The sequence below is a fragment of the Leptonychotes weddellii genome, chromosome 5 (genome assembly GCF_054177405.1).
Source record: "Leptonychotes weddellii isolate Sample4059 chromosome 5, ASM5417740v2, whole genome shotgun sequence".
Taxonomy (NCBI): Eukaryota; Metazoa; Chordata; class Mammalia; order Carnivora; family Phocidae; genus Leptonychotes; species Leptonychotes weddellii.
In genome coordinates this window covers 150,510,344-150,534,289 of record NC_138373.1, presented here as the reverse complement: position 1 = coordinate 150,534,289, position 23,946 = coordinate 150,510,344, and the positions used below count along the sequence as shown (strand labels likewise).

Genomic DNA, 23,946 nt, shown 5'->3' with positions numbered 1-23,946 from the left:
GGCGTCCAGTGTGTAGATGGCGGCCTGGAAGGGCACGCAGCACAGGATGAAGCAGAGGTCGGCCACCGCTAGGTTGAGGATGAATAGATCCGTAGTGCTGCCCGGCTCCTGCCAGGCACCGGCGCTGGGCTGCAACAGCACGGCCAGCACCAGCCCGTTGCCCACGGTGCCCAGCAGGAAAATGAGGGCAAACACCACAGGCACTGCCACAGCCCCCACGCTCCCCGGGCTGTCTAGCGAAATGTTCTGCGCATCAGCCATCTCCCCATCCAATGGGCACCTGAGGAAAAGAAGCTGGAGTCCTCAGACAGGAGCCCCCCCACCCCCCGGCTCTGGTTACTTGAACCAGGGGTCTCAATCCAGGCCCCTAGCCTGGGCCTGGCCAGGTCTCCTGGGCAGGGAGCTCATGGGGGATGGAGGCGGGAGTGGGGAGACAGCCAAAAGTTATCCCTGAGAGCCACTTGTGTAAGCCTGGCACAATCGCATACATGTCTGAGGTGGGCTTCTCAGTTTCCTAGGGACCACCCCCATGAAAGATGATTAGGTGATAGACACCTCCCAGCCCGATGGGGTGAGGACATGGCAGATGGGGGAGGGGCAAACCCAACCCAAGTTGCTGATAGATCTACCTTACTTCTCCAAGGGGGTTTGAAGCTCAGGGAAGAGTCTGGGACATGGGTCAAAGTCAGCGAAACACGGGTGATATCCCTGAGTCATCTTGAAGTCCGGTTTAGTGAAAGCCCCACACTGTGGCACAGCTGGGAAAACCATATAGGTCACTGCCCCCTTTTCGCACAAGACGAAACTGAGGCTCAGAGAGGGGACATGGGAGGCTACTATCACACTTCTGAGTGGCAGACCTGGGGCTGTTGCCACCCTGGTATCCTGACTCCCAGGCTGGAGTGCTCGGCTGACAGCCTGTAACAGGTGGTGCTTCTGACGATGTGCAAGTATGTGTGTGTGCATTTATGCACGCCGTGCCCACTCTCACCCTTGCTCCACCCCTCGGCCCATATGGGCTACTACCTGTGGATCCCCCTGCATGCCTGGAACCTCTGACACATGAAGGGCATGGGGGGGGGCAGGCAGGGTGGACGGAAGAAAGGCAATATCTGCACCCCCAACCCCCAGCATGCAGCAAGCCCCCTGAAGCTCAGGAAGGGCAACACCCACCTCAACTCTGGGCACCAGGCCCCGCTTGGTCCTGGGTGAATCGGTCCTGGGTGAACCAGACTGAGGCTGCCTCTTGGCTCAGTGGCTGCCCCTTGGTGCCTCCCTGAAGGTTCAGGTCTTCCTCCTGCTTCTCCCTCTTCTCCTTTAAGGCACCTCCTCTGCTGAGCCAGACTTGGGCGCTCCCTCCGGAGTAGCCACCGGCCACCTCCTCCTTGGTCCCTGATTTCCCCCGGGTGGCATGCTTTTCTGCCTGGTTCTTTTCTGCCTCCCTGCGTTGCTTCTGCCTCTTTCTGCAGGGAGTAACCCATTGATCTCGCTCTCTGAGATTCGCTTTAGAGTTAACCCCTCCATGCCCAGGGCCCAGCCCATTCCTGGCACTCCCACCTCCAGCCTAATGATTCACTCCCCATCTTTCCTTTCTCTGCTCCAAGTAGGGCTCTAATCCAAGCTCAGAAAGGATTCCTCGTCTTGAATGGGGTGTCCTAGGCTAGGAAACCAGAATATGAGTCTCTTTTTTGGAGACCAGATAGGACTCCTCCCCCAGTCCCTGAGAATTCCTAGGCCCATTAAATTTCCTAAGCTTGTTCCAGAGGTTCAGTGTGGCTGGAGACGAAGGGTTTTGGTGTCCATCCAAAGAGTTTGGCTTTAGCCTGAGGGCAATGGGGAACTAGTGAAAGTTTTAGAGCAGGGCCACGGTCTGCCCATTTAGTTTGTAGTTGGTTTATTTTGGCCTGGGGTGAAAAGGATGGACAGAAGCGGAGCGATTTAATGATTGACCCGTTAGGAGCCTCCTGTCCTGGCAAAAGCCAGAGGTTAATCAATTGGTCTTGGTGAATGCCTGTGTGATTCAGTCATGCATGGGGTTCTAGCCTGGAACTCTTGGAGAAGTGGGCCACATGGCCAAATGTTTCCAGAGGGTTAGAAAGACTAGTCGGGGATGGGGGGGAGTGAGGTACCCTGGATTTCATAACAATGAGGTTGTTGGTAAACTGAACAAGTGTAGTGGAGGCAAAAGAGTCTGCAATGAGTTTAGGAAGAGAAGAGATGGTAGGGACTACATGTGGTCTTTCTAGAAGCTGGGAGGTTGAGGGGAATGTTAATAGGAAGTCTGTGAAAGGGGAGAGAAAATAGTTTGAGGGGACACTGATAGAGCCAGGACTTGCATTCAAGGCCCAAGGAGCTGGGGAAGAGACTCCTCAGGACTAGCTCTTCCCAGATCACTGGGATTTTCCTGAGTGCTCAGAGGTATTTCTTGAAAGCCTGATGCCACTTGCTCCAGATGCAGAGCATCCCCAAATTTTTGGAAATATTCACTAAACAGGGATGCCTGGGTGGCTCAGTCCGTTAAGCGTCTGCCTTCGGCTCAGGTCATGATCTGGGGGTCCTGGGATGGAGCCCCAGGTCCTCCCTGCTCAGCGGGGAGCCTGCTTCTCCCTCTGCCTGCCGCTCCCCCTGCTTGTGCTCTCTCTCTTTCTGACAAATAAATAAAATCTTTAAAAAAAAATTCACTAAACAGAAGGTATCAGGAATCATACCTAGACTGTCCTGAATTCAGAGCTATCAGAATTAAGGAATTAGAATGGTAGAAGGTGAAGTACAGAATTGTAGGATTCTAGCCCCAGTGCACTGGGGTTTTAGAATCCTTGACTGTCAGAGGTCTACAACCACCCGGAATTCTGAAAGTCCCCGAGATCCCTGACACACTATCCTCTCTCCTTTTGGAAGCCTCCAGCCCAAAAGGCTCCGCCTAGCCCAGGGCAAGGTTCCGGATGCGCTGCTACAGAACTAGGGCAAGAGCTTGAAGCAGGGCAAGGCTGAGCCGCTGATAACGACAGAAGGAAGGAGGGAGGGCGGCAGGACCGAGGCAACCACAGAGGACCGGCGTGGGGCAGGCAGGAAGAACGCTCTGTCGAGGCCAAGGCCCGAGCCCCAGCGCATCCCTGGCGCCACCTCTTCCTCTTGCTCCAGGAGGCCGCAGCCTTGAACCCGGAGCCCGGCGCAGAGGACGTGGACCGCGCGCCCATGGGAGCGGTCTCCGGAGGTGGAGGTGCAGCTGATCCGCGGCCGGCCCTCCTGTCCTGCGCGGCTCTAAGGCTGTCGCGGGCGTCGGGCCACTACCAGTACGCGTACAACCCCAGCACGTGCGCCCAGAGCTCCCGCTGCGCCTGCTGCCGCTTCCTACCGGCCCTTCCGGATGCCGGCGGACGGGAGCCGGCGCAGCTCCGCACGCGGAGCCGCGAGGGGACCGACAGCGTGGCGCGCTACCGCGGCAATGCAGCTGCCTACGCCGGCCGCCGGGGGGCGCAACGCCAGCGGCGGCGCGCGGGAACCACCGGAAGGGCCGGCGCGTGCTGAGCCACGGGCGAGAGGACCTGGGCCCGGCTTTCTGGCCCCGCCGGATACGCCACACCGACTGCTGGAAGGCGTTGCCCGGTGGCTGCTTGTGGCCACCCCGTGTAACCCGCCGGCCTACGCACATCGCGCACGTCGGGCTGCTGGCTGGGCCCGCGGCTGGTGCCTGGCCGTATGCACTCGCTGCTGCAGCAGTGCGCCTGCGCCAGGTACACTACCCCGCGTGACAGCGTCTCGCAAGTATTCGCGCCGCTGCTGTGGCCACGGCAGTCCTCTTCCCCGGGCTGCCATCTCCCAGCACCTGGAGCTCCTGGACCCCAGCCTCAAGCTCCTCCAGACCACAAGCTAGGATTCCCCGAATCCCGGAGTTAGGATCCCTGCGGCTCGCCCAGACCGTCCATCCGGACATCCAGACTAAGGGCAGGGCTGGGGGGTCGAGGGCAGGGAGAGGGGGTCCTGGTTCCCTGTTGTGAACGAAGAAGGGCCCTTTCATCCTCCCTGCCCTACCTCCAGCGAGGTACGAGCTCCCCGAGGCCATGCCACGCTGAGGCGGGAGCTGCGGTGAATCAGAACCTATCCCGGCAGGCCCCCGGCCCCGAGCCCATAAAGCTGAGTGGGGAGGGCAATGAAGAGACAAGGACCAGGGACAGCGACTGTGGGAAGGGGGTTGTCATCGTGTCCACTAGGGGAGCAGCGAGCCCTTGCTGGGGACAAGTGTGGATGGGGCCTTGGCAGCAGAAAACAAGCTCTCCCGAGAGCCTTGCGGGCCGGCTGCCTAGCTGACTCCAAGACCTGGATTCTGGAGCGGACGCCGCGAGAGCAGCCGGAGCCTGAGCTCGCTACGCCCCCTGGCGGCTGATCAGCAGGCCAGTCGGCCTTGCAATGAGCCGGATGGAAGGACCCCAGTTACCAATGTTAACATCCACTCTTGGTACAGTGCGGGAAACTGAGGCACACACAGGTGAAGGGGCCTGCCCAAGGCCACAGAGTCAGGGGCAAAGTGGGCTAGAATACATGGTTCCAGACTGTCAGGGGACTTTCCAATAGTGACCTACATTCTTTCCTTTGGGGCCTGAATCCTCTGCCTCTCCATCCACACATGGGTTTGGGTGCCCAGCCCCTCCTTATCTGGGCAGCTGTAAGCCATCCTTTGGATGGGGAGCAGAAAGCGAGGTGTTCTCCGGAGGCTGAAGAGTAAGTGGGGTGGGTTGGGTGAGAAAGGGCCTGCAGGGTCGGTGCGTAGCTGATCCTCTCCAGCACAGAATTCAGTTGTGCCACATGGGGGGGGGCCCTGCCTACATTATCCCCACTGCCTGGGTCTCATCTTTAACCTGGGGTAGGTGGTCAGCTCTGAGATCTACTCAGGAGCCTGCCCTCAGAGCCCCAGCTCCTGCCTGATTCTTCAACTGGTCACAGGACTGGGCCTGCCCGGAGAGAATAAAACACACCAACATGTCAGCCCGTTTCCACACCTATTGCTTGACACTCTCAACCACAAACACAGGCCTTGCCCCAGCCCAGCCCCAGGACTTTGACAGGGCTCAGAGTCTCTGGCCTGGGCTGACGAAAGGGCCCTTTTGTCAATGTGGAGGGAGGGGGACCTTGGCTCTGCTTCTCACCAGCCAGGTCAGGGTAGGGCCCCATGCAGACGCCCCACCTCCACGAAGGCCTCCACACAGCGGTCGATGTCCTCCTCGCTGTGCACCGCTGAGATCTGCACCCGGATCCGGGCCTTGCCCTTGGGGACCACTGGATAGCTGAACCCGATGACAAAGATGCCTGGTAAGGTAAAAAGGGTCAACCTGGGGCTCACCAAAGCCAGACAGCCTTTGGGAGACATGACACATGATTCCTACTCCCCTGAGGGTCACAGAGGGCAAGGGAGGTGCCCAAGGTCTCACAGACATGAGACTGAGTCATGGCCTGGGATTTTCAGCTTGGACAGACAGCTGGTCTAAAGGGGGTAGTAGGGTGAAGGTATGGGGGAGCATTCACAGTATAGGGATTCCCTCCTCTTTTCTCTGAGGACCCATAACCGGTCCCCTTGTCCCAGCTTCCTTACCTCTCTTTAGCATGTCATCTGCCATGCAAGAAGCCAGCCGAGCATCACCCAGCATCACAGGGCAGATAGGGTGACTGGCTCCCAAGATGGTGAAGCCAGCAGCCTCCATCTTACTGCGGAAACTGTGGGCACAAGCTGGCTGTCACAGGTAGCCGGGGGCTGTGGAGTGTTCACACCCACTCCTGACGGGCATGTGATCCAAGATCTGTGCCCAAGTCTGCAGGATGGACCAACGGAGACAGACGCAGACCCAGAGAGGCAGATGGGGAGCTGGGCAAAGGAACCGGCAGACCAAAACACAGAGTGAAAAGACAGGATAATGCAAGATGGGGAGACACAAGGTCATTGACAGAGAAATGTACCAGGAAATGGAAGGAAGAGGCAGAGACAGAGAAGAGGGAGGTGGGCGGGCAGGCAGCCCTTGATTAAAAGGGCTGAGTCCCAGTGCAATCTGCTGGGGGCATGGTGTGGGCAGAGGCAGAACCTGTAGGCCTGGGAGGGCACACCGGGGACAGGCCCCTACCAGCTCCCCCACCCCGGCCTGCCCCACCCCTGCCAGGGACCGCACCGCTGGGTCTTGGCTGCCATGGTCTGGATGATGGCATTGCTCTCCGTGAGCAGGTCCAGGGCCTTGGAGGCACAGCCAGCGACAGCAGGTGGCAGGCTGTTGGAGAAGAGGTAGGGCCGGGAGCGCTGCCGTAGCAGGGACACCAGAGGCCCGGGCCCCGTCGTGTAGCCCCCTGAGGACAAGGGCAGAGGTGAGGGTGGGACTCAGAGGCCAGGTGCCAGAGCCTACCCCGAGCCCCTCCTGAGAGGACAGTCCGTGCTACCCTCTTCCGTGTGGTCCCAGGTCTCCCCTCCGCACCTGCCCTGAGACTCTCCAGGGCCCTCCCTGTGGAAAAGGGGGCCCCAGGGCCATGACCCTGCAGGTACCTGAGGCTCCACCCAGTGCCTTCCCCAGTGTGGAGTTGATGACGGTGACCTGGTCCATCACACCCAGCAGCTCATCCGTGCCCCTGCAAGGGAAGCTGCCTCTGTCACCACTGGCTTCCTGAGTGCCCAGGGGCCATGGGCTGGGTGAGGGGCGGGCGTCCTGGTTTCCCACCCACCCTTAGAAGCCCGACCCAAGGCCCTAGGTGATGCATGCTCCCACCGTCCTGTAGCCCCCAGGAAGCCAGTAGCATGGCATTCATCCACAAAGACCAGGGCACCATATCGAGAGGCAAGGTGGCAGATCTCCCGCAGGGGTGCGATGTCGCCGTCCATGGAAAAGGCCCCATCAGTGGCCACCAGGCGCAGTCGATGCTTCTGCAGGGAAGCCATGGGCAGGTGATGGCTGGTGTCCCAAGTTGGGCCAATCCTCCCATTCTCTATGCTACTTGGGGCTCTAAGAGCTTACCTTGCTCAGGGTCTGGCATGGAGGTGGGCACACAAGCCTTACCGTGTTGGGGCTGGAACATCCTGCCCCTCATCTGTGCCTCCCTGAGCCTTGCCCACCTCTTCCAGAGCAGTCCTGGCCAGTGAGAACAGCTCAGTCTCCCCTGCGAGAGGGAGGGTGGGGTGGGGCCACTTCTATCCCGAAGCTCATCCTACCTTTATGCCCAGCAGGCCCTGCCACACATAAGGTGATTGCTGAAAGTCAAGGCAGCATGGGACAATGGAATAAAGCCTTAGGGCAGAGGGATTTGGGTTCAGCTCTTGGCTGTTTCAAACTTTCATGTTCTTTGTCTGCAAGTGCAAAGTTGGTCCCTCCAAGCCTCAGTTCATTCACCAGTGCTGAGGCTGAGCATAAGCCCGGTTCTTTCCTCTGGAACCCTTGGGCCTCACCCCACCTGGGCCTCACCCCACCTGGGCCTCACCCCACCTGGGCCTCCTGCAGCTTGGCCTCCAAGTCAGTCATGTCCAGGTGGCGATAGCGGTACTTATGGGCCTTGCACAGACGGATGCCGTCGATGATGGAGGCATGGTTCAGCTCATCCGACAGGACTGCATCCTGTGGGGTCAGCAGGGCCTGGAAGAAGGCAGTTGGAGTAGAGCTATTGCCCGACCACCTAGGGGGTTCTCCCTCCCCATGTCTACCTGAGTCAAAATGTCACTGCCATCCAGTGCATTCCTCTGGGCAGGGAGGCATGGAGCCCCTATCTGCCTCTATCTGGGTCCCCAGGGCCCCAGGTCCTGTGAGAGCAGGTGAGAACATGTTTGGCGAGTACCTGGCCCTGGCTATCTCTGGCCTTCCCACTGACGTAGGTTATCTCCCCGGTGCCCTGGAAGCTGGTCCCTTGCAGGTCCCAGGATTCCTCCTGGAGCACCTACTTGGCCCAACCTTAGCCTCCATAAGAAATGGGCACTAGAGCCTCTAGGAGGGGCACTGACACCCTGCCAGGTCCTCACTGCTCACTCCCAAGCCTTCCACAGCCTAGCAGTCCTCACCAACTCCCACCTGTGCCCTCCCCTCTCCCCACACCTCAAAGAGGCCAGCGTTGGCATCAAAACAGCTAGGATACAGGATGGCATCCTCCCGCTGGTGGAAGCGGGCTATCTTTGCTTCTAGATCCTTGTGGATGGTCTAAAGAAACAGAGTGAAACAGGTGTTAATGCCTGCAGGGTCACATGAAACAAGTCCTGGGGACAGAGGCTTAGAGGGTCACAGACTCATCACAGAAGGCCTACAGCCTTGGCCTCTCCCTTCTTTCTTCATCACAAGGGTTCCCCCAGAGTCAACAGGAACCTGGCAGATGGTTCTCCCTGAGGAATCAGGGGCTCACTCGGTGTCCCTTCCTGGTTGGACCTCCGTTTGCAATGGGGAGACCCCACTGAGGGGTCCCAATGAGGAATTATGGGTGATGATGGCAAGGAAAGCTGTCTTCCCGACATCAAACGAAGTGCCTCTTTTGGTTGCTTAATGGCAAAGAAAAGGATTACGTAGGTTCCTTTGGGCCTCAAATTCTTATATTTGAAAGCTGTCCGGTCAGGGTGAGGGTTTTGTCGGAAAGTGCCCTGGCTGGGAGTTAGGAGTCCTGCTTCTGACATTCGTTTCACCGTCCCTTTTCTGAGAAGATGGGTTATAATAATCACAAGTAGTCAGGAGCCAAGCCACCTGGGTTAAACTCCTATCATAACAGGCTGTGTGCCCTAGAGCAAGTCATTTAATTTCTCCAGGCTTCGGCACCCTCACCTCTGTAACAGAGACAAGAATAGCACCTATCACTTATGACTGTTAGCAGCATTAATAAGTTAATATTTGTAATGTTCTTAATACAGTACCTGGTACACGGGAAGCACTATAAGTTTCATATGTGTACGTTTATTTTGTAACATTTATACAATAAAATACTCAACATTTATTGAGCGCTTCTACGTGCCAGGCACTGTTCTAAGCATTTTTGCATGCAGGTGGGGGAAAGGGATGCTCTGAGAGGAAGAGTTTCTTTTGCAACACAACAGGAGCCTGAACCGGCCTTTCTGGTGGATAGCTCTAGGCTAAGAGTGGGCCCAGGGCACTGGGATGAGCTGAGCTGGCTAAACCAGCCCTGTTGACTGTGGGAAGCAGGCAGTTGGGGTCAGTGCCCAACCCTGGGGATAAGGCACCCCCCCAAACCCCGCAACACCCTCTGTGTACCTGGGTCCCACAGATGAAGCGGGTAGAACTAAGGCCGGCTCCAAACTCCTCCAGGGCCTGCAGACCTGCCTGGATCACCTCGGGGTGGCTGCTCAGGCCCAGGTAGTTGTTGGCACAGAAGTTAAGGATTCCTGAGGTGAAGAAAAAAAAAAAAAAAAAAAAAAGAAGGATTCCTGAGGTGGAGGGCGGTATGGACACAGCAGCTCAGGGCAGGAAAGGGCCTGGAAAAGCGTCAGTGCCAGGCCCTGGGGACTTAGAGAGGAAACGACCCTGGATTCACCCTTGAGAAGGCAACAAGCACACAGTATGACCCACTCTGGGGCAGAGGTCAGGATGGGGGAACTAGGGGCCGCTAGGAGGTACTGAATCCGACAGCTACAGGAGAGCGAAGGTTAGGAAAGGACCCTCAGAGTGGTGCCTTAAAGGGTAAGTTTAGACCTGGCTCTGAATCACGTTCCACCCAATGAGGAATGTAGCCCTCCCTCACAGGCTTCTCCTGTCCTTGCAGACTACCAGCAACCCCTCATGTGGGCCTTGGCTCCCTTGTGGGTAAAAGAGAGCTGGCTCAGGTGCCCACCGTGGTCCTCAGACTCCACACAGCTGACTTTGCTGCCTGGTACAGAATCACGTGCCTAAAGTGTGTGGATATGGGGGGTTTCTCTGAGACCTCAACTCCTGATTTATAAAGCCCAAAGTGAACACAGCTGACATGAGTGGGAAACTGAGGCCTGTAAAGGGCAAAAGCAAGATGAGAACCTCTGGTTCCTCATTTCCCATCTTTTGACCTGCTCCAAGCTTCCCCCAGGCGAGGGTGGGGAGGGAGGCAGAGATTTTTTGGGACCTCGGTTTACAAATGAGTACAACAGCACCAAGGATCCCAGGCCTATTTCCTGAGCAGAAGGCGGGTTTGGGAGCCTGTTTATAACCAGCACCACCTGGGGCCCAGCACAGACAAGACAGGTGGTGACCACTGGTTAGACAGGCATGAGGAAGGCCCAGTGGACCAATTCATGGCGTGACTCCTGCAGCAGCTGGTGGCCCCTTACTCGCTGTGACTCTGGCCAGCAAGTTAGCTTCTCTGACCCATTAGCTGACCTTCCAGCTCCAACATACAGGAGGACCTGGACCAAAGCCCAGCTCTGCCTGCCGCCAGCAGGGGCTTTTGGGCAAGCCATTTCACATCTCTGAGCCTCAGCTTCTTTGTCTGTACAATGGGAGTAGTTATTCCCGAGTTTGGAGGTTTGCAGGCGGCCCCGTGCAGCAGGTGGTGGAGACCTGCACAAGAAGCAGCTCCAGAAATGCAGGGCTTCTCGCCGCCGCCTCCCACCACCCTTCCTTGAATTGGCCCGGTGGGAGCCAGCTGGGTGTCTCTCTTTTTCTCTCACGTTCTCACAGGACCGGGTCTCACTTCCAGCCCTACCCTCTGAGTCAAGAAGGTGCTCAGCAGCAAATCACCTCCCTCCGTGGAAACAGGTTTAACTAGGTTACAGTTAACCCTGGGAAGCCGGAAAGTCAGCCTGATGGATTGGGAACGGGGCCAGCGGCTACGCGTGCAGATACTCCCACCCGCCCCCTGCCCCCCGGCCCTCCATTCCAGCGCAGGCCTGGAACAAGGGTCTTCGAACACCGGCCAGGTCCGACAACTCCCGGGAGCGGGGAGTTACCTCCGGAGACGCCGTCCACGTGGATGCGCGGCCCCTGACGGGACGTAAGGACCCGCTCGCTCTTCCAGGTGCCAGCCCCGCGGATCGCTTCCAGCTCTTCCTCCAGGACGCCACGCAGCTGGGTCAGCGCCGACTGCGCGCGGCGGCCGCGGGGGGCTGCGGACAGAGCAGCGTGGAGCACACGACCGGCCCACATGGTGCCCCCCGTCACCCGAGCGCTCAGGCCGGCCCAGGGGCTGTGCGCACGGCGGCCAGCGCCCGGTCCCGTGGCCGGGCGGGGGGTGGGGGGGAGGGCGGGCCACGGCAGCCAATCGGAGCCAGAGGGCCGTTAAAGGGGCGGGGAGGCGGGCCCAGCGGTGGGTGGGCGGGGCCTGGCGGGACCGGCAGAGGATGAAAATGGATTGATGTCTAAGTTGTGACTGGAACGCTCCGCGTGGGGGAAGAAGAGGCGACCCGGCGGAGGGTGGCGCGCCCCAGGGCCCAGCCCACCAGACCCCCACCCTACTCCCATCCCCTGCCTACACACCCAGCGCTCGGAAGGAAAGGGGGTGCACCCTGGACCCCAAACGCAAGACCCTAGAAGCAGGCAGAGGCACGCTCTGTACTCTTCAGCCCCGTTTCCCGGAACTGTCCCTCATTCGCAGGTGCAAACGCCCCCAGGATTTCACCCCAGCTTGCCTGCCCGATTGCTCCGCATTCGCCTCCAGCCTTAAAAGTGAGGGAAAATGCACCGCTCAGGTTTTTTTCATTTTTCAATTTTATTTTAAAGTTTTTAAAATTACAAAGACATCAAATTCTTCCCGGCACAAATAACACTTGTTTAAAAAAAAAAGAAAGGGGGGGGACCACGCGCAAGTGCGCATTTTCCTATATTATTAAAAATAAAAGACGACTGTACAGGTTTTTTTCTCCCAGCTCCCGGGTGTGAAACGTTAAGTACTAGCCCTAGATACGTATATATACATATACACACATACACACAGACCTAGCTCTGTGAAACTACTTAGCAATTCAAAATTGACTGCAGTATGTCTTACTGTCCACTCCCCGCCCATTCCCCCTCCCCCATCTACAACTACTTTTTATAAAAGACTCAGAAGTAAAGATGTCGGGAGGTTTTTAAGTGGCAGGTGGCAGACCTGAGCCCCACCAGGCCACCAAGCAAAACCACCGCTTTCTCATACAGGAGGAACCAAAAACCAGGGGAAAAGGAAAAAAGTCCTCCTATGATACAATCCAATTATGTGGAAAGACCCAAGTTTTAACAGGACACACTGAGGCACTTGGCTGACTAAATCCCCACCCTTCCCCCAAAGTTTCCACTCCCGTTTAACATGACACTTTCTGAAGCCACAAAGACACCCCCCCCCATGGCTAGTTTCCAGCTGACTGAGAGAAGCCACTGCTTCCCAGACCAGCTGTCACTTTGACCCCCCCTTCCCTTCCCTAGGACAATAGGGAGGCCACAGGGGCACACTAACAGTGAGAAGGAAACTGGATTTGGACCCCCCACTGCTCACTATTGGAAGGTGGAAGTCAGCCCGGAGAGTGTTTTTTCCCACCTCCCTCCTTTGCCATCCAGCTGCTGCCACCCCTCCCTTCTCCCCACCAAGGTTCTGGAACTCTCACAAGGGGTGTGCAACCTAGAGAAGGCTGGCTCACCTTAAAGATACTCCTCCAAACCTTACCATTTCCGGGCTCCCCCCACCCATCCAGTTGGAACCAGCGGCCTTGCCCATTCTCCCACCCCTTTACCTTCATATTGAACAAACCATCCAACCAAACAAAACACACAAACCCACCCAAGTCCCTAAACCCATTAAGTAGATTAATAACAAGTCAACGAAACAAAACATAAGTACATTCTCATCATTAGAGATGAGATTTGTTGTTGCTGTCCTTGCACGATTGGTTAAGGAAAAATGAATTATTCCCTAATTTCTGAGGAATCCAAATTCTCTTTGAAGTCAGAATAGAAAGGGGCAAAGGACTGCAGATGAAGATCAAGAGAGAAGAAAAGAGAAAAGTATTTACAGAAAATAGGAGACAGGCAGGAGTGTCCACAAGAAAAGCCTCATTGTCACTTCTTCTTGCTGGCCCTCTTGGCACTGGACTTGGCTTTGGGCTTCACTGGTTTGGCCTTCTTAGGCTTGGATGCCTTGACTGGCTTGGCCTTGACAGTCTTGGGTTTTTTGGTTTTCTTGGGCGTGGCAGCCGGCTTCTTCTTGGCCTTCTTGACTGGGGTGGCTTTGGGCTTCTTGCTTGGGGCTTTGGAAGCAGCCTTCTTGGGCTTGGCTGCCTTCTTTGGCGTGGCCACCTTCTTGACTTCCTTCTTCGTCTTCTTGAAGGCCACTGACCTCTTGGGCTCATCACTTTTGGCCAGCCGGAAGGACCCTGAGGCACCCACCCCTTTGGTCTGCTTGAGGACCCCAGTGGTGACCAGGCGCTTGATGGACAACTTGATCTGCGAGTCGGCGTTCTCACCCACCTTGTAGTGGCTCTTGATGTACTTCTGGATGGACTGGCGCGAGGAGCCAGCGCGGTTCTTCTCCGCCTGGATGGCAGCCACGATCATGTCTGAATACTTGGGGTGGTCTGTGGACTTCTTGGAGGCCTTGGCCCGCTTGGGCTTGGCCGCAGGGGTGGACGTGGAATTCTCGGTCATGGTGGCCTGTCTGGTCCTGCTGTTGAAGGAGGCGCCTTCAAAAGGGCCAGCCCTCGTCGGAGGCCCAGGAAAGCCTTACTCGGGATCTGCTCTGGCGCTCCTCCTGACTCCCGGGCCAGTCCGGGGCCCGGCTCTCGGGGACCTGGCTCGAGTCGCGGGAGGACTCGCCGGGCCGGCTCTGCGTGGCCCAGCCCCGGCGGTCTGTCGGTCGGTCTCGGCGCCCGGCTGCGGCTGCGGCTCCGGCTCGGGCTCGGGATCAGGCTCGGGCTCTGCCTCCACCTCCTCTGCCTCCCTTTTCCCAGCTCCGCGTCTGGCGCTCGGGCGGCGCATCCGGGTATTTAGCGGCGGCGGGCGGACCGCGGTGAGGACAGGGCTGCTGGCTGCCTGCTCCCGGCCCGGAATGGCGCCGCGCCGCCGCCATCTGTGTTTCTTCCGCCGAGCAAATCCGACCTTTACCCCCGGCCCGGGCCTTCCCGCTCCCCGCCGCTGCCCGGGACCGCTGCCTGGCTCCCTGGGCTCCCCCGCCGGGCATCCCGCCGGCCCGGCCGCCGCCCCCCGCGCCCGCCACGCGCCCCAAACGGCGCCGAGGACCGCTGGTGCGCCTGCACATTTCCCCTTTGCGGGGGGCTGGCTCTGCGGGGCCGGGGAGCCCGGGTGCAGGAAACCCCCCGTAGCAAAGCTCCCCCCTGGGGCTACCGGAGACCCCGCTCCCGGCCCGCGGCGGGACCCCCCAGCCCGGCGGAGCGGCTGGAAAGCGGCCCCAACTAACACACGCTACCCCGAGCCGGGCGACTCCCAGCCGGGCCGAGCCGGGACAGGGGGGAGGGGTCGCTCCCCCGGGGTCTGGTCACCTCTCGGGGGTCATCCCGCCACCGGGCCCCCCGCACCTCTACCTCTTCTCTGTCCTTGGGGCCCCTAAGCAAACTTTCCCTGGAAGAGTTGGAAGGGCACTTTCAAACTTTGTCCCTTCCCCCTCCTCGGCCGGCTCTCCCCCAGCGTGCCCCCTGACCTCTGTGTGGAGGTTCTTTCCTGAGGCCGAACCCCCACGACTGCCCGGGACCCTGGAGGGAATGAGGAGAGGTCTCCCGAGTTCTCTCCTTTCCTCAAAGACCCCCACATCGCCCATATATCCTAAGAGGGAATTCATTTATATGCCTCTCTCAGCCTAGGAGTTTCGGGGTCTCAGAGGCAGAACCTTGCTGCCCCCACCCCTGAGGCAAACCTGGGGGTCAAGTCCCCCTCCCAAGATCCCTTGAAGGCAGTGTGGGGGGGGGTCTGCAATGGAGAGACTGTCGCAAAGCCTCCAACAGGAGGCTTGTCCTGGGGGCCCCTGGGATGAAAAGAGGCCCTGAGTGCTTTGGGAACTTGGGAAAACGGGGCCCTGGGGGAGAGGTGGAGGAGGGGGTCGCGTTCCTTGGGTCCTGACTAATCCTCGGAAAGTGTGCAGTTGTTCAGGGAGCGGTGGCCGGGACCACCGCCATTTTGCTGGGAGGATGCGAGGTCTTTGTTAAAATGTATACCTCTTTTCCGTGCTGCTTGGCAGGTACAGATGAGGCGAACAAGGGGCGTCACCATCTGAAGGGAGTCTTGAGGGGCTCCGAGGGACTTTCGGGGCCCAGAGGCCAGCAGAAGGGACCCCAGAGTTCCTAGGACCCCTTGTCAATGACACACATCCTAATCACGTGCAGGGCCCGCTTGGCTGGGACCCTGGGTTGAGATTCTGGGATGCTCCCTCCCTAAGCCCCCTCCCACAACAAATCCGCTTTTATTCCCGAGGCAAAGAGGCAGGGCACACTTCATTTAAACAATACCCTGGGAGTGGGGGTTTATAGCTGGTCAAAATGATGAACGTGTCTCTGGTATGGTCCGGGAGCTGTTTGCAGACACTGGCTGTTGGGGAGGGGAGAGGGGGATGGTTGGAGGGTTTAGGTGGGGGGTGGGGGGTCGTAGCTGCGGGTGGGGGGTAAGGGCTCCTACTGGACTTGGGGAGTCTCTGAGGCCAGGGAAATTAATAGGTTTCCCCCACAAACACCAAAGGGTGGATTAATCCAAATGATTGGGAGGCGGGAGAGGGAGGCCTGAGACTCTCTATCAGATGCCTTCTCCACGGCTTATCTTGGTGGCACAGGCAGGGAAGGGAAGCCACGAAGGGCCAGGTTAGTTCAAAAGGTCAAGGTTCTTATTTGGATGATGTCAATTACCCCGAAGTTTCCTGATTTGAAAACACAACATTCTGGTGGATTTGTTTTAGTTATTTACAGAGACAATTCTGGTTCCCACTAAGATCTGGAGGGGGAAATAGGCGATCCAAATAGCCACCCCCGAGTCTGAGATGTGTACACACCCCCCACCCACGCCACGGCCCTGGGTGTCTTAAAATAAGGACTAGATGAATCCTTTGGCACGATGATGAAACAATTTTATTTACACAACGCCTTACAGTTGGCAAAGTGCTTGCTCTCCACTCGTTTCTTGATTCTTTGCGCCTCCAGCCTGGGGAGGCAGCCAACGTAATCACTCCCCAGATTATCCCCATTTTACCGTGGAAGCTGCGGGATTCGGAAGGATAGATAATGGGGGCACACTGTGAGGCTCAGCTCCCGGCGCCCCCAGGTCTTCGCTTCATTTTGTAGCCTCACATCCCATATCCCTGCCCATCCCAGAGACCTGTAAATTCTCTCCCGGAACTGAAGCCAGAAATGGACGGATGGGTGGCCTCGGAGTCGCGGGGGCTTCCCGCCAGCGGCGGGATTCACCGCCCCAACCGCCCCCCTCCCCCGCCCCAGTTAGGGAGAATTGGAGGAGAAGGGAGGGGGCCGGGAGTTGGGCGCAGAGTCCGAGATCAAGGGGGACAAGATGAGGAAAGGCTGCCTCCAGATTGGCTTTGCCTCACCTCGCCTGGCTGACACTGCAGGGCCTGGGGGCTTCTTGACTCCGGCCGGGACCCCCACAGGCGGCTCTCCGGTCCGCACCAAGCGCCAAGCCGTTTTCCGGCCGGCCGACTGCGAAACTCCCCCCTCCCCCCGCCCCCTTTTACGCGAGCTCTTTAAAAACCCGGGAGCCACAGAGCTGCAGGCAACTCCTCCTGGGAAATGTAGTCCCCCCGGCGCCGAGCCCCAGCACTCTTCCCCATCCCCCTTCCGCCCGGGACCCTCTCGAGCCTCGGAACCGCCCGTGCGCCCCCGGCGCGGGGAGGGGGTCAGACATCATCTGTCCAGTCACGCGGGGAGGGGCCCAGGCCTCCCCGCTGTTCTTCCACCTGTCAAAAAAGGCTTCAGTGTTTCCACCTGTAAAAAGGTGAAAGGCCATCATCTGTCCTACCTACCTCTGGGGTTGTTGTGAGGGTGGAATGAAATCCTGTATGGAAAAGTGTAAATTGCATTAGAATGCCAGGGGTCAAGTTTTTCTAATGTTCATATGTTTGCACGTGCCAGCCTTTATTAAGCCCTTGGTACACACATAGCATCTTCATTTTTCAGAGAGGAGGTCTAGAATGACTGAGTGACTTGTCCAAGGTGGGTCAACCTGAAGGAGGGTGAGAGGGGGATGCCCCCAAGCCAGTGACTCCCACGGCACCACCTGTGCAGGACAGGCACTCATTCTGGGCTTTGGAACCTTAGGGTATTCACTTGATAAAATGCCCCGCACTGGGGTAGTCAGTGGGATATGGCTGTGAAAAAGGGATAACAGATTCCTGCCCTGGTGGAGCTGACATTCTAGTTGAAAAGATAGATAAGGGGCGCCTGGGTGGCTCAGTCGGTTGGGCATCTGCCTTCGGCTTGGGTCGTGATCCCAGCGTCCTGGGATCACGCCCTGCATCGGGCTCCCTGCTCCGCAGGAGGCCTGCTTCTCCCTCTCCCACTCCCCCTGCTTGTGTTCCTTCTCTCACTGTGTCTCTCTCTGTCAGGTAAATAAATAAAATCTTAAAAAAAAAAAAAAAAGATACGTAAGCAATAGACCAGATAAAGAAGTCAATTATACAGTGTGTTGGAAGGCCATAATTGCAAAGACAAAATTAGAGCAGGATAAGTGGGAGGTGATGGGCAGTGGTAAAAGGAGGTGGTTTGCAATTTTCAGTGGGGTGGTCAGAGAAGGCCTCATTAAGAAGCTGACATGTGAACAAAGATTCAAAGGGGGTGAGGGAAGGAGCCATTCTTATTCTTGGAGGAAAAATCTTCCAAGCAAAGGGAACAGCCCGTGCAAAGTCCCTGTGATGGGAGTGTACAAGGTGGCTGAATTAAGGAGGACAGCAGGGGGGTGCCTGGGTGGCTCAGTTGGTTAAGCGACTGCCTTCGGCTCAGGTCATGATCCTGGGGTTGCCTTCAGCTCAGGTCATGATCCTGGAGTCCTGGGATCGAGTCCCGCATCGGGATCCCTGCTCGGTTGGGAGTCTGCTTCTCCCTCTGACCCTCCTCCCTCTCATGCTCTCTGTCTCTCATTCTCTCTCTCTCAAATAAATAAATAAAATCTTTAAAAAAAAAAAAAAGATTAAGGAGGACAGCAGGAGGAGATGAATTTTTAAAAAGGTAAGAGCTGGGGAAGTAAAGGAGGCACAGGTCAGATGGGGGTTTGTGGGACTTTGGCTCTTACTTGAATAAGATGGGAGCCATGGGAGAGTTTTGAGTGGAGGAGGACATGATGGGACCCACAGACAATGGTCAACCCCGGTTAACTCTGGTTGCTCTGTGGAGAAGAGGCTGCAGAGGGCAAAGACAGAAGCAGGGTGAGGAGGTGGTTGTGATAATCCAGGTGAGAGGTAATGGTAATTTGGCCCAGGTGGCAGCAGTGGAGGGGATGGGAGGTGGTCAGGTCTTAGGGCACCCCAAGGACTTTGGCTTGAACACTGGGAGACAAAGCTGTCGTGAACTGAGGGGGCAAGACTGAAGGCAGAGCAACTCGGAGGGGTCTGGCTGGGTAAGGTTGGAGATGTCTCCCAGATGGGTGAGTGGATATGCCGAGAAGGCAGGTGAATAGGAGAATCCTAAGTCTGCAGGGAGAGAGTCTGAGGTCTCAGATGCACATTTGGGAGCTGTCAGCAGACGGCTGACAATTAAAGGACGAGATCAGAGGGAGAGCAGACAGAAAGAGAGCGAAGGACCGGGCCCAGGGATACTGACAGGACGAGGTGGGAGTGAGGAGGAGGCACCAGCAGAGGGGACCAAGAAGGAGCCGCCAGAGAGTTGAAAGGCAAACCCGGGGAGGAGGGGTGTCCTGGAGGCCAGGGAGGAAGGACAGTGTGTCAGGGTGGGGAGGGAAAAGGCCACCTGTCCAATGCCACAAGCCAGGGCAGCAAAAGCCATCATCTGGAGAATGAAGATGGGTGACCAGAGGATCTCCCAGAGCCCTTCCAGCTCCCTGGGACTCAGGTAGGGCTGGGGGCGGAGGGGGGGGTTGGGCCACAGGTTCGGCCCCCAGCTTTTAAACATCTTTCCTTCAGGGACAAGAGAAAATAAGAGCCTTGGCAAGAGGCCGGAGATGAGGGAAGATTTCCCAGAAGAGGACACAGGAGCTGGGCTTTGAAGGAGAAACAGCTTTTCCCCAGGTAACGGGGCGGCCAGTTGGTGGAACAGCAGGAGTGGAGGCGTGGCCGGGGCCCGCAGGTGACTGTGCAGGCAGAAGTGAGGTGACCGAGCGGCTCAAGCAGAGATCCAGGCGGAGTGGGATCCAGGCCTCATAGCTGGGCAGAGGGGGCATGGAATGTTTTTGCGCAGGGGAAGGGGTGCATGTGACACGATCAGGTCGGCATTTCTGTTATGTATGTAGGTAAGTAAGTAAGCAAGCTCTGCACCCAATGTGGGGCTTGAACTCCGGACGCTGAGATCAAGAGTCGCAAGCTCCTCCGCTGAGCCAGCCAGGTGCCCCCAGGGTTGGCATTTTAGAAGGTCCTCGGGCTGCAGCCTGATGGTGGCCTGGAGGGCGAGGGTGCTATCAGACAGGTGTGGGGCAGTCACGCCAGGTGCAGGGATGGAGAGGGGGGGCTGGATTTCAGTGACATTGAGAAGGTCAACCCAACAAGTCTCCTGGAGAGAGAGATGAGGGCGAGCAAGCTGAAGCTATCAACAGGGGTGTCAGTATATGGACTGTGGTGGGTAGGGGAGAGGGCAACTCTGGCCACATTGGGCTTGCAGAGCCTGGAGGGCTCTGGGTGGAGGTGTCTGGAGGCTGCTGGACGAAGAGTCCGGGACTCAGGAGAGAGACTGGAGCTGGAGACGAGGAACTGGAAGGGTTTGCAGCAAAGTGCCACCATTCTCAGGGGAAGTGTGGAGAGAGAAGTCCATGGCTCCTGAGATTCCAGCAGGTCAAGATCAGGGGGCTGAAGAGGAGCCAGCCAACAATGTTGGGAAGGTGGGGTGAGAGCCAGGGCAGAACGATGACCCCCCACTCCTCTGGAAATCTTAGCCAAGCTCAAGGCTCAGCCCCTGGACTGTCTCCTCCCTGAGGCTGTGCTGACTTCCCAGCCTTCCCTGTCTTGCCTTGTAGCTCAGTGCTTCCCAAACGGAGGCAATTTTGTGTCCCCAAGGACATTTGGCAATGTGTGGACACAGTTTTGATTGTCCCAGTGGGGGACTGCTTCTGGCATCTAGTGGATAGAGGCCAGGGATGCCTGTCGCTTAAATGCCCTCCACGGCACAGCCCAGCACCCCCTGCCCCCAACAAAGAATTGTCCAGAGTGCCAAGGTGGACAAACTGTATATAGTCAGAGAAAATCTGTGAAGTCCGGAGTTCCCTGGGGGGGTGGGGGGATCCTGCCTCACTTGTCCTGTCGGTCCCCAAACTGAATATAGGAGTTTTCCTATCAGAGCCGCTCAGAGGATATTAACAGACACAGTGTGAGATCGGATGAATCCTGCCCTCGGATGGACAGCACCTGTCAGTGTGCCAAGCACTGGCCTAACTTTAGACTCATTAAATATTTCTAGCCGTGCTGAGGGGTGGACTGTTAGTGTCCCCGGTTTACAGATGGGAAAACTGAAACAGAGAGGTGAAGTAACGTGCCCAAAGTCACACAGCCAGTGAGCGGCAGAGCTGATTTCAAACCGAGGCATATCTGGCATCAAGTACCTACCACTTTGCGCAGCTGCTTCTTTTTAAAGAGCACACACAGAAGGAAATGAGCAATGGGTGAGGTCCTCGGGCCAGGCTGATGGCTCAGGGGACAGGGGCCCTGTCACATCACCTGTGGCCATCCTTCCTTCTCTGGGAAATTCACCGAGTGAATAGATTATCACCATTGTCCTTAAGTCAGGGAGCCCTTACTTAATTTCATTGAACAAATGATGTGTCTCTTTTAAACAGATTATCCATATTACATGGGGAGAGAAATGTCTGCAGATTTTTCTTTCTGGTGAGAAACCCTTTTTTTAAAAAAAAAAGATTTTATTTATTTATTTGAGAGACAGATAGTGACAGAGATAGTGAGAGAGAGCACAAGCGGGGAGCAGAGGGAGAAGCAGACTCCCTGCCGAGCAGGGAGCCCAATGTGGGGCTCAATCCCAGGACCCCGGGATCATGACCCGAGCCGAAGGCAGACGCTTAACCAACTGAGCCACCCAGGCGCACCTGAGAAATCCTTCTTCATTTAAGGTGATGCTCACTACTTTCCATGTTTCTCTTGCTTTTATTTTTTTTAATCATGGTAAAATACACCCAACATAAAACATCCATCTTAATCATTTTTTTTTAAAAGATTTTATTTATTTGACAGAGAGAGACACAGCGAGAGAGGGAACACAAGCAGGGGGAGTAGGAGAGGGAGAAGCAGGCTTCCCGCGGAGCAGGGAGCCCGATGCGGGGCTCGATCCCAGGACGCTGGGATCATGACCTGAGCCGAAGGCAGACCCTTAACGACTGAGCCACTCAGGCGCCCCCATCTTAATCATTTTTTTTTAAAAGATTTTATTTATTTATTTGAGACAGAGAGCACATGAGAGGGGGGAGGGTTAGAGGCAGAAGCAGGCTCCCTGCCGAGCAGGGAGCCCGACGCGGGACTCGATCCAGGGACTCCAGGATCATGACCTGAGCCGAAGGCAGTCACTTAACCAACTGAGCCACCCAGGCGCCCCATCTTAATCATTTTTAAGTGTTCGGTAGTATTAAGTATATTCACACTGTTGTGCAACCAACCTCCAGAGTTCTTTTCATCTTGCAAAATCAAAGCCCTGTCCCCATTAAACAGCTCCCTGTCCCCTTCCCCGAGCCCCTGGCCACCCCCATGTTACTTTCTGTCTCTATGAACTTGACTCCTTCAGGAATCATACAGCGTTTTGTTTTCTGTGACTGACATCACTCAGCACCATGTCCGCAAGGTTTATCCATGTTGTAGCATGTGTCAGAATTTCCTTCCTTTGAATAATAATCATTATTGATGGCTGGACAGTATTCCATTGTATGTATGTATCACATTTTGTTTATCCATTCATCCACTGATGAACTCTTGGGCTGCTTCCACCTTTTGACTATTGTGAATAATGCTGCTATGAATACGGGTGTATCCATGCTTCCTTTAAGAATAGAGAAGATTTTGCCCACAGTGCCCCAGATGAGGTCAGAGAGGTCTGCCTGGCCTGGCCTGGCCTGCACTTCTACCCTGGGGAGAGGGAAGAAAAGAATAAGGGTATAAACTCCTGCTGCACTGTAGCGAATTGCCCCAAAGGGGGTGGTTTGAAACACCACAAAGGAGTCAGCAGATACGTGTTCCTTCCGGCTGTCCTGTCCGGGAGAATCTTTTTGTCTTTTCCAGCTTCCAGAGTCTGCCCGCATTCTTTGGCTCGTGGGTTTTTTCTATCTTGAAAACCAGCAATGACGGGTCAAGTCTCTTTCATGATGCCATCTCTCTGGTTCTGACTCTCCCCCCTCCCTCTTCCCCCACTTAAGGACCCCTGCGATGACCCTGGACCACCTGAATAATCCAGGCTCATCTCCATGTCAAGATCAGTTTAACTCCCCTGTTGGCATTGCAGCATAACACGTTCAGTTTGTGGGGAGCAGGCCTTGGACATCTTTGGGGAGCCGTTAGTCCTCTCACACACGGTTACCCACACACCTAGGGGGTGCAAGGGATGGGGGATGGGAACAACATCCCTCCCCATCTGCTGTGGCACCGAGTGTGGTCCAGCTCCTGGCCGGGGCTGTTCCGTGTTCCAAGAAATCTCATGTGGGCAGAGAGCTAGGGGCAGGGTGGATACTCTCCGTTCATCTCACAGCAGTGCGACCGGTAGGGAAGGAGGGGACATTTGTAAAAACCCAGGGGCTGGACTCTGTTAGATTTCTGGTGTCCCCAAAAGTCATTTGGTTTTCAATTTAAAGAGTCTAAGCGACACCTAGCCAGGTGGGGGTGAGGGGCAGCTCCTATTTCTGGCAGGTCCCCAGACAACGAGTTACCCCAGAACCTTGTTGACAGAAGGGGACCCAGCCCTCCAGGGTGTAGCAGCCAGCCCTCCTGAGTGAGGGGACCGCCATCCGCTGGCCCCTTCTTCCCCCCACCTCACCCCGTCCCTCCATCTCCAGGTCTTGTTTTCTTTTCTTCTGATGACCTCATTCTCCCATCTGCCTCATCTACCTCAGAGTGTGAGCTTCGCCACAGCCTGTCCAAGTCAAAGCCCTTCAGAAGAGGAGGAGGCCCGGGGGGTGCCAGAAGAGAGGCGCGCTTGGCCCCTCGAGGCTCAGAGTCCCGTGGTGGGGGCAGCATTGATAACACTGCAGACTGGGATTGCGCGGAGCTCCAAGCAGGCAAGCGGCAGGGGCTGTGAAAGGGGGTGACCGGCGGGTTTATGCAGAGCAGGTGCCAGCGAGGGCCGTGTGGCCGGATAGAGACAGTGCCCGGGGGGGTGGTGTGAGATGCCCGCAGAGAGGTGAGCCACCTGGAGCACGTGGGGTTTGGGGCCACAGCAAAGGGCGTGGATTTGGTTCTAAGTGCACTGAGAAGCCACTGCAGAATTTTAAGCTTAAAATTTTAAGTTTCTTTCTTTCTTTCTTTGAAAGATTTTATTTTATTTATTTTTTTTTTCTAAAAGTGTCCTTTTTTTTTTTTTAAGATTTTATTTATTTATTTGACAGAGAGATAGAGAGCACAAGTAGGCAGAGCGGCAGGCAGAGGGAGAGAGAGAAGCAGGCTCCCCGCCGAGCAGGGAGCCCGACGCGGGGCTCGATCCCAGGACCCTGGGATCATGACCTGAGCCGAAGGCAGCCGCTTAACCGACTGAGCCACCCAGGCACCCCTGAAAGATTTTATTTATTTGACAGAGAAAGACACAATGAGAGAGGGAACACAAGCAGGGGGAGTGGGAGAGGGAGAAGCAGGCTTCCTGCGGAGCAGGGAGCCCGATGCCGGGCTCGATCCCAGGACCCTGGGATCATGACCTGAGCCGAAGGCAGACGCTTAATGACTGAGCCACCCAGGCACCCCTTAAGT

At 56.6% G+C, this 23,946-nt stretch overlaps 3 protein-coding genes across 4 annotated transcripts in view; all 3 read right to left on the bottom strand.

The window, feature by feature from the left end:
* Positions 1–334, bottom strand: part of GALR3 (galanin receptor 3) — a 2,066-nt gene extending 1,732 nt beyond the window's left edge. Inside the window, exon 1 of the mRNA XM_081818999.1 lies at positions 4–334. Within this exon, the coding sequence (XP_081675125.1) occupies positions 4–261 (258 nt within the window). The 5' untranslated portion in view covers positions 262–334. The remainder of the gene's footprint in view (positions 1–3) is intronic.
* A 4,646-nt stretch (positions 335–4,980) lies between these two features.
* On the bottom strand, positions 4,981–11,148 carry GCAT (glycine C-acetyltransferase). 2 transcript variants are annotated; one of them, XM_006740955.3, is made up of 9 exons: positions 10,871–11,148; positions 9,207–9,337; positions 8,052–8,153; positions 7,452–7,598; positions 6,741–6,895; positions 6,521–6,603; positions 6,156–6,327; positions 5,588–5,709; positions 4,981–5,304 (listed from the first exon to the last, which is right to left on the bottom strand). In XM_006740955.3, exons 1-9 carry the CDS (start codon positions 11,064–11,066, stop codon positions 5,153–5,155), a joined length of 1,260 nt encoding a protein of 419 aa, XP_006741018.1. In that variant the 5' UTR covers positions 11,067–11,148; the 3' UTR covers positions 4,981–5,152. The 2 variants fall into 2 exon arrangements, with proteins under 2 accessions (XP_006741018.1, XP_030892165.1); XM_031036305.2 differs by lacking the exons at positions 4,981–5,304; positions 5,588–5,709 and adding an exon at positions 5,719–5,857.
* A 461-nt stretch (positions 11,149–11,609) lies between these two features.
* H1-0 (H1.0 linker histone) lies at positions 11,610–13,861 on the bottom strand. The gene has a single exon (XM_006740954.3). The coding sequence runs from the start codon at positions 13,533–13,535 to the stop codon at positions 12,951–12,953; it is 585 nt and encodes a 194-aa protein (XP_006741017.1). The 5' UTR covers positions 13,536–13,861; the 3' UTR covers positions 11,610–12,950.
* Positions 13,862–23,946: the final 10,085 nt, after the last annotated feature.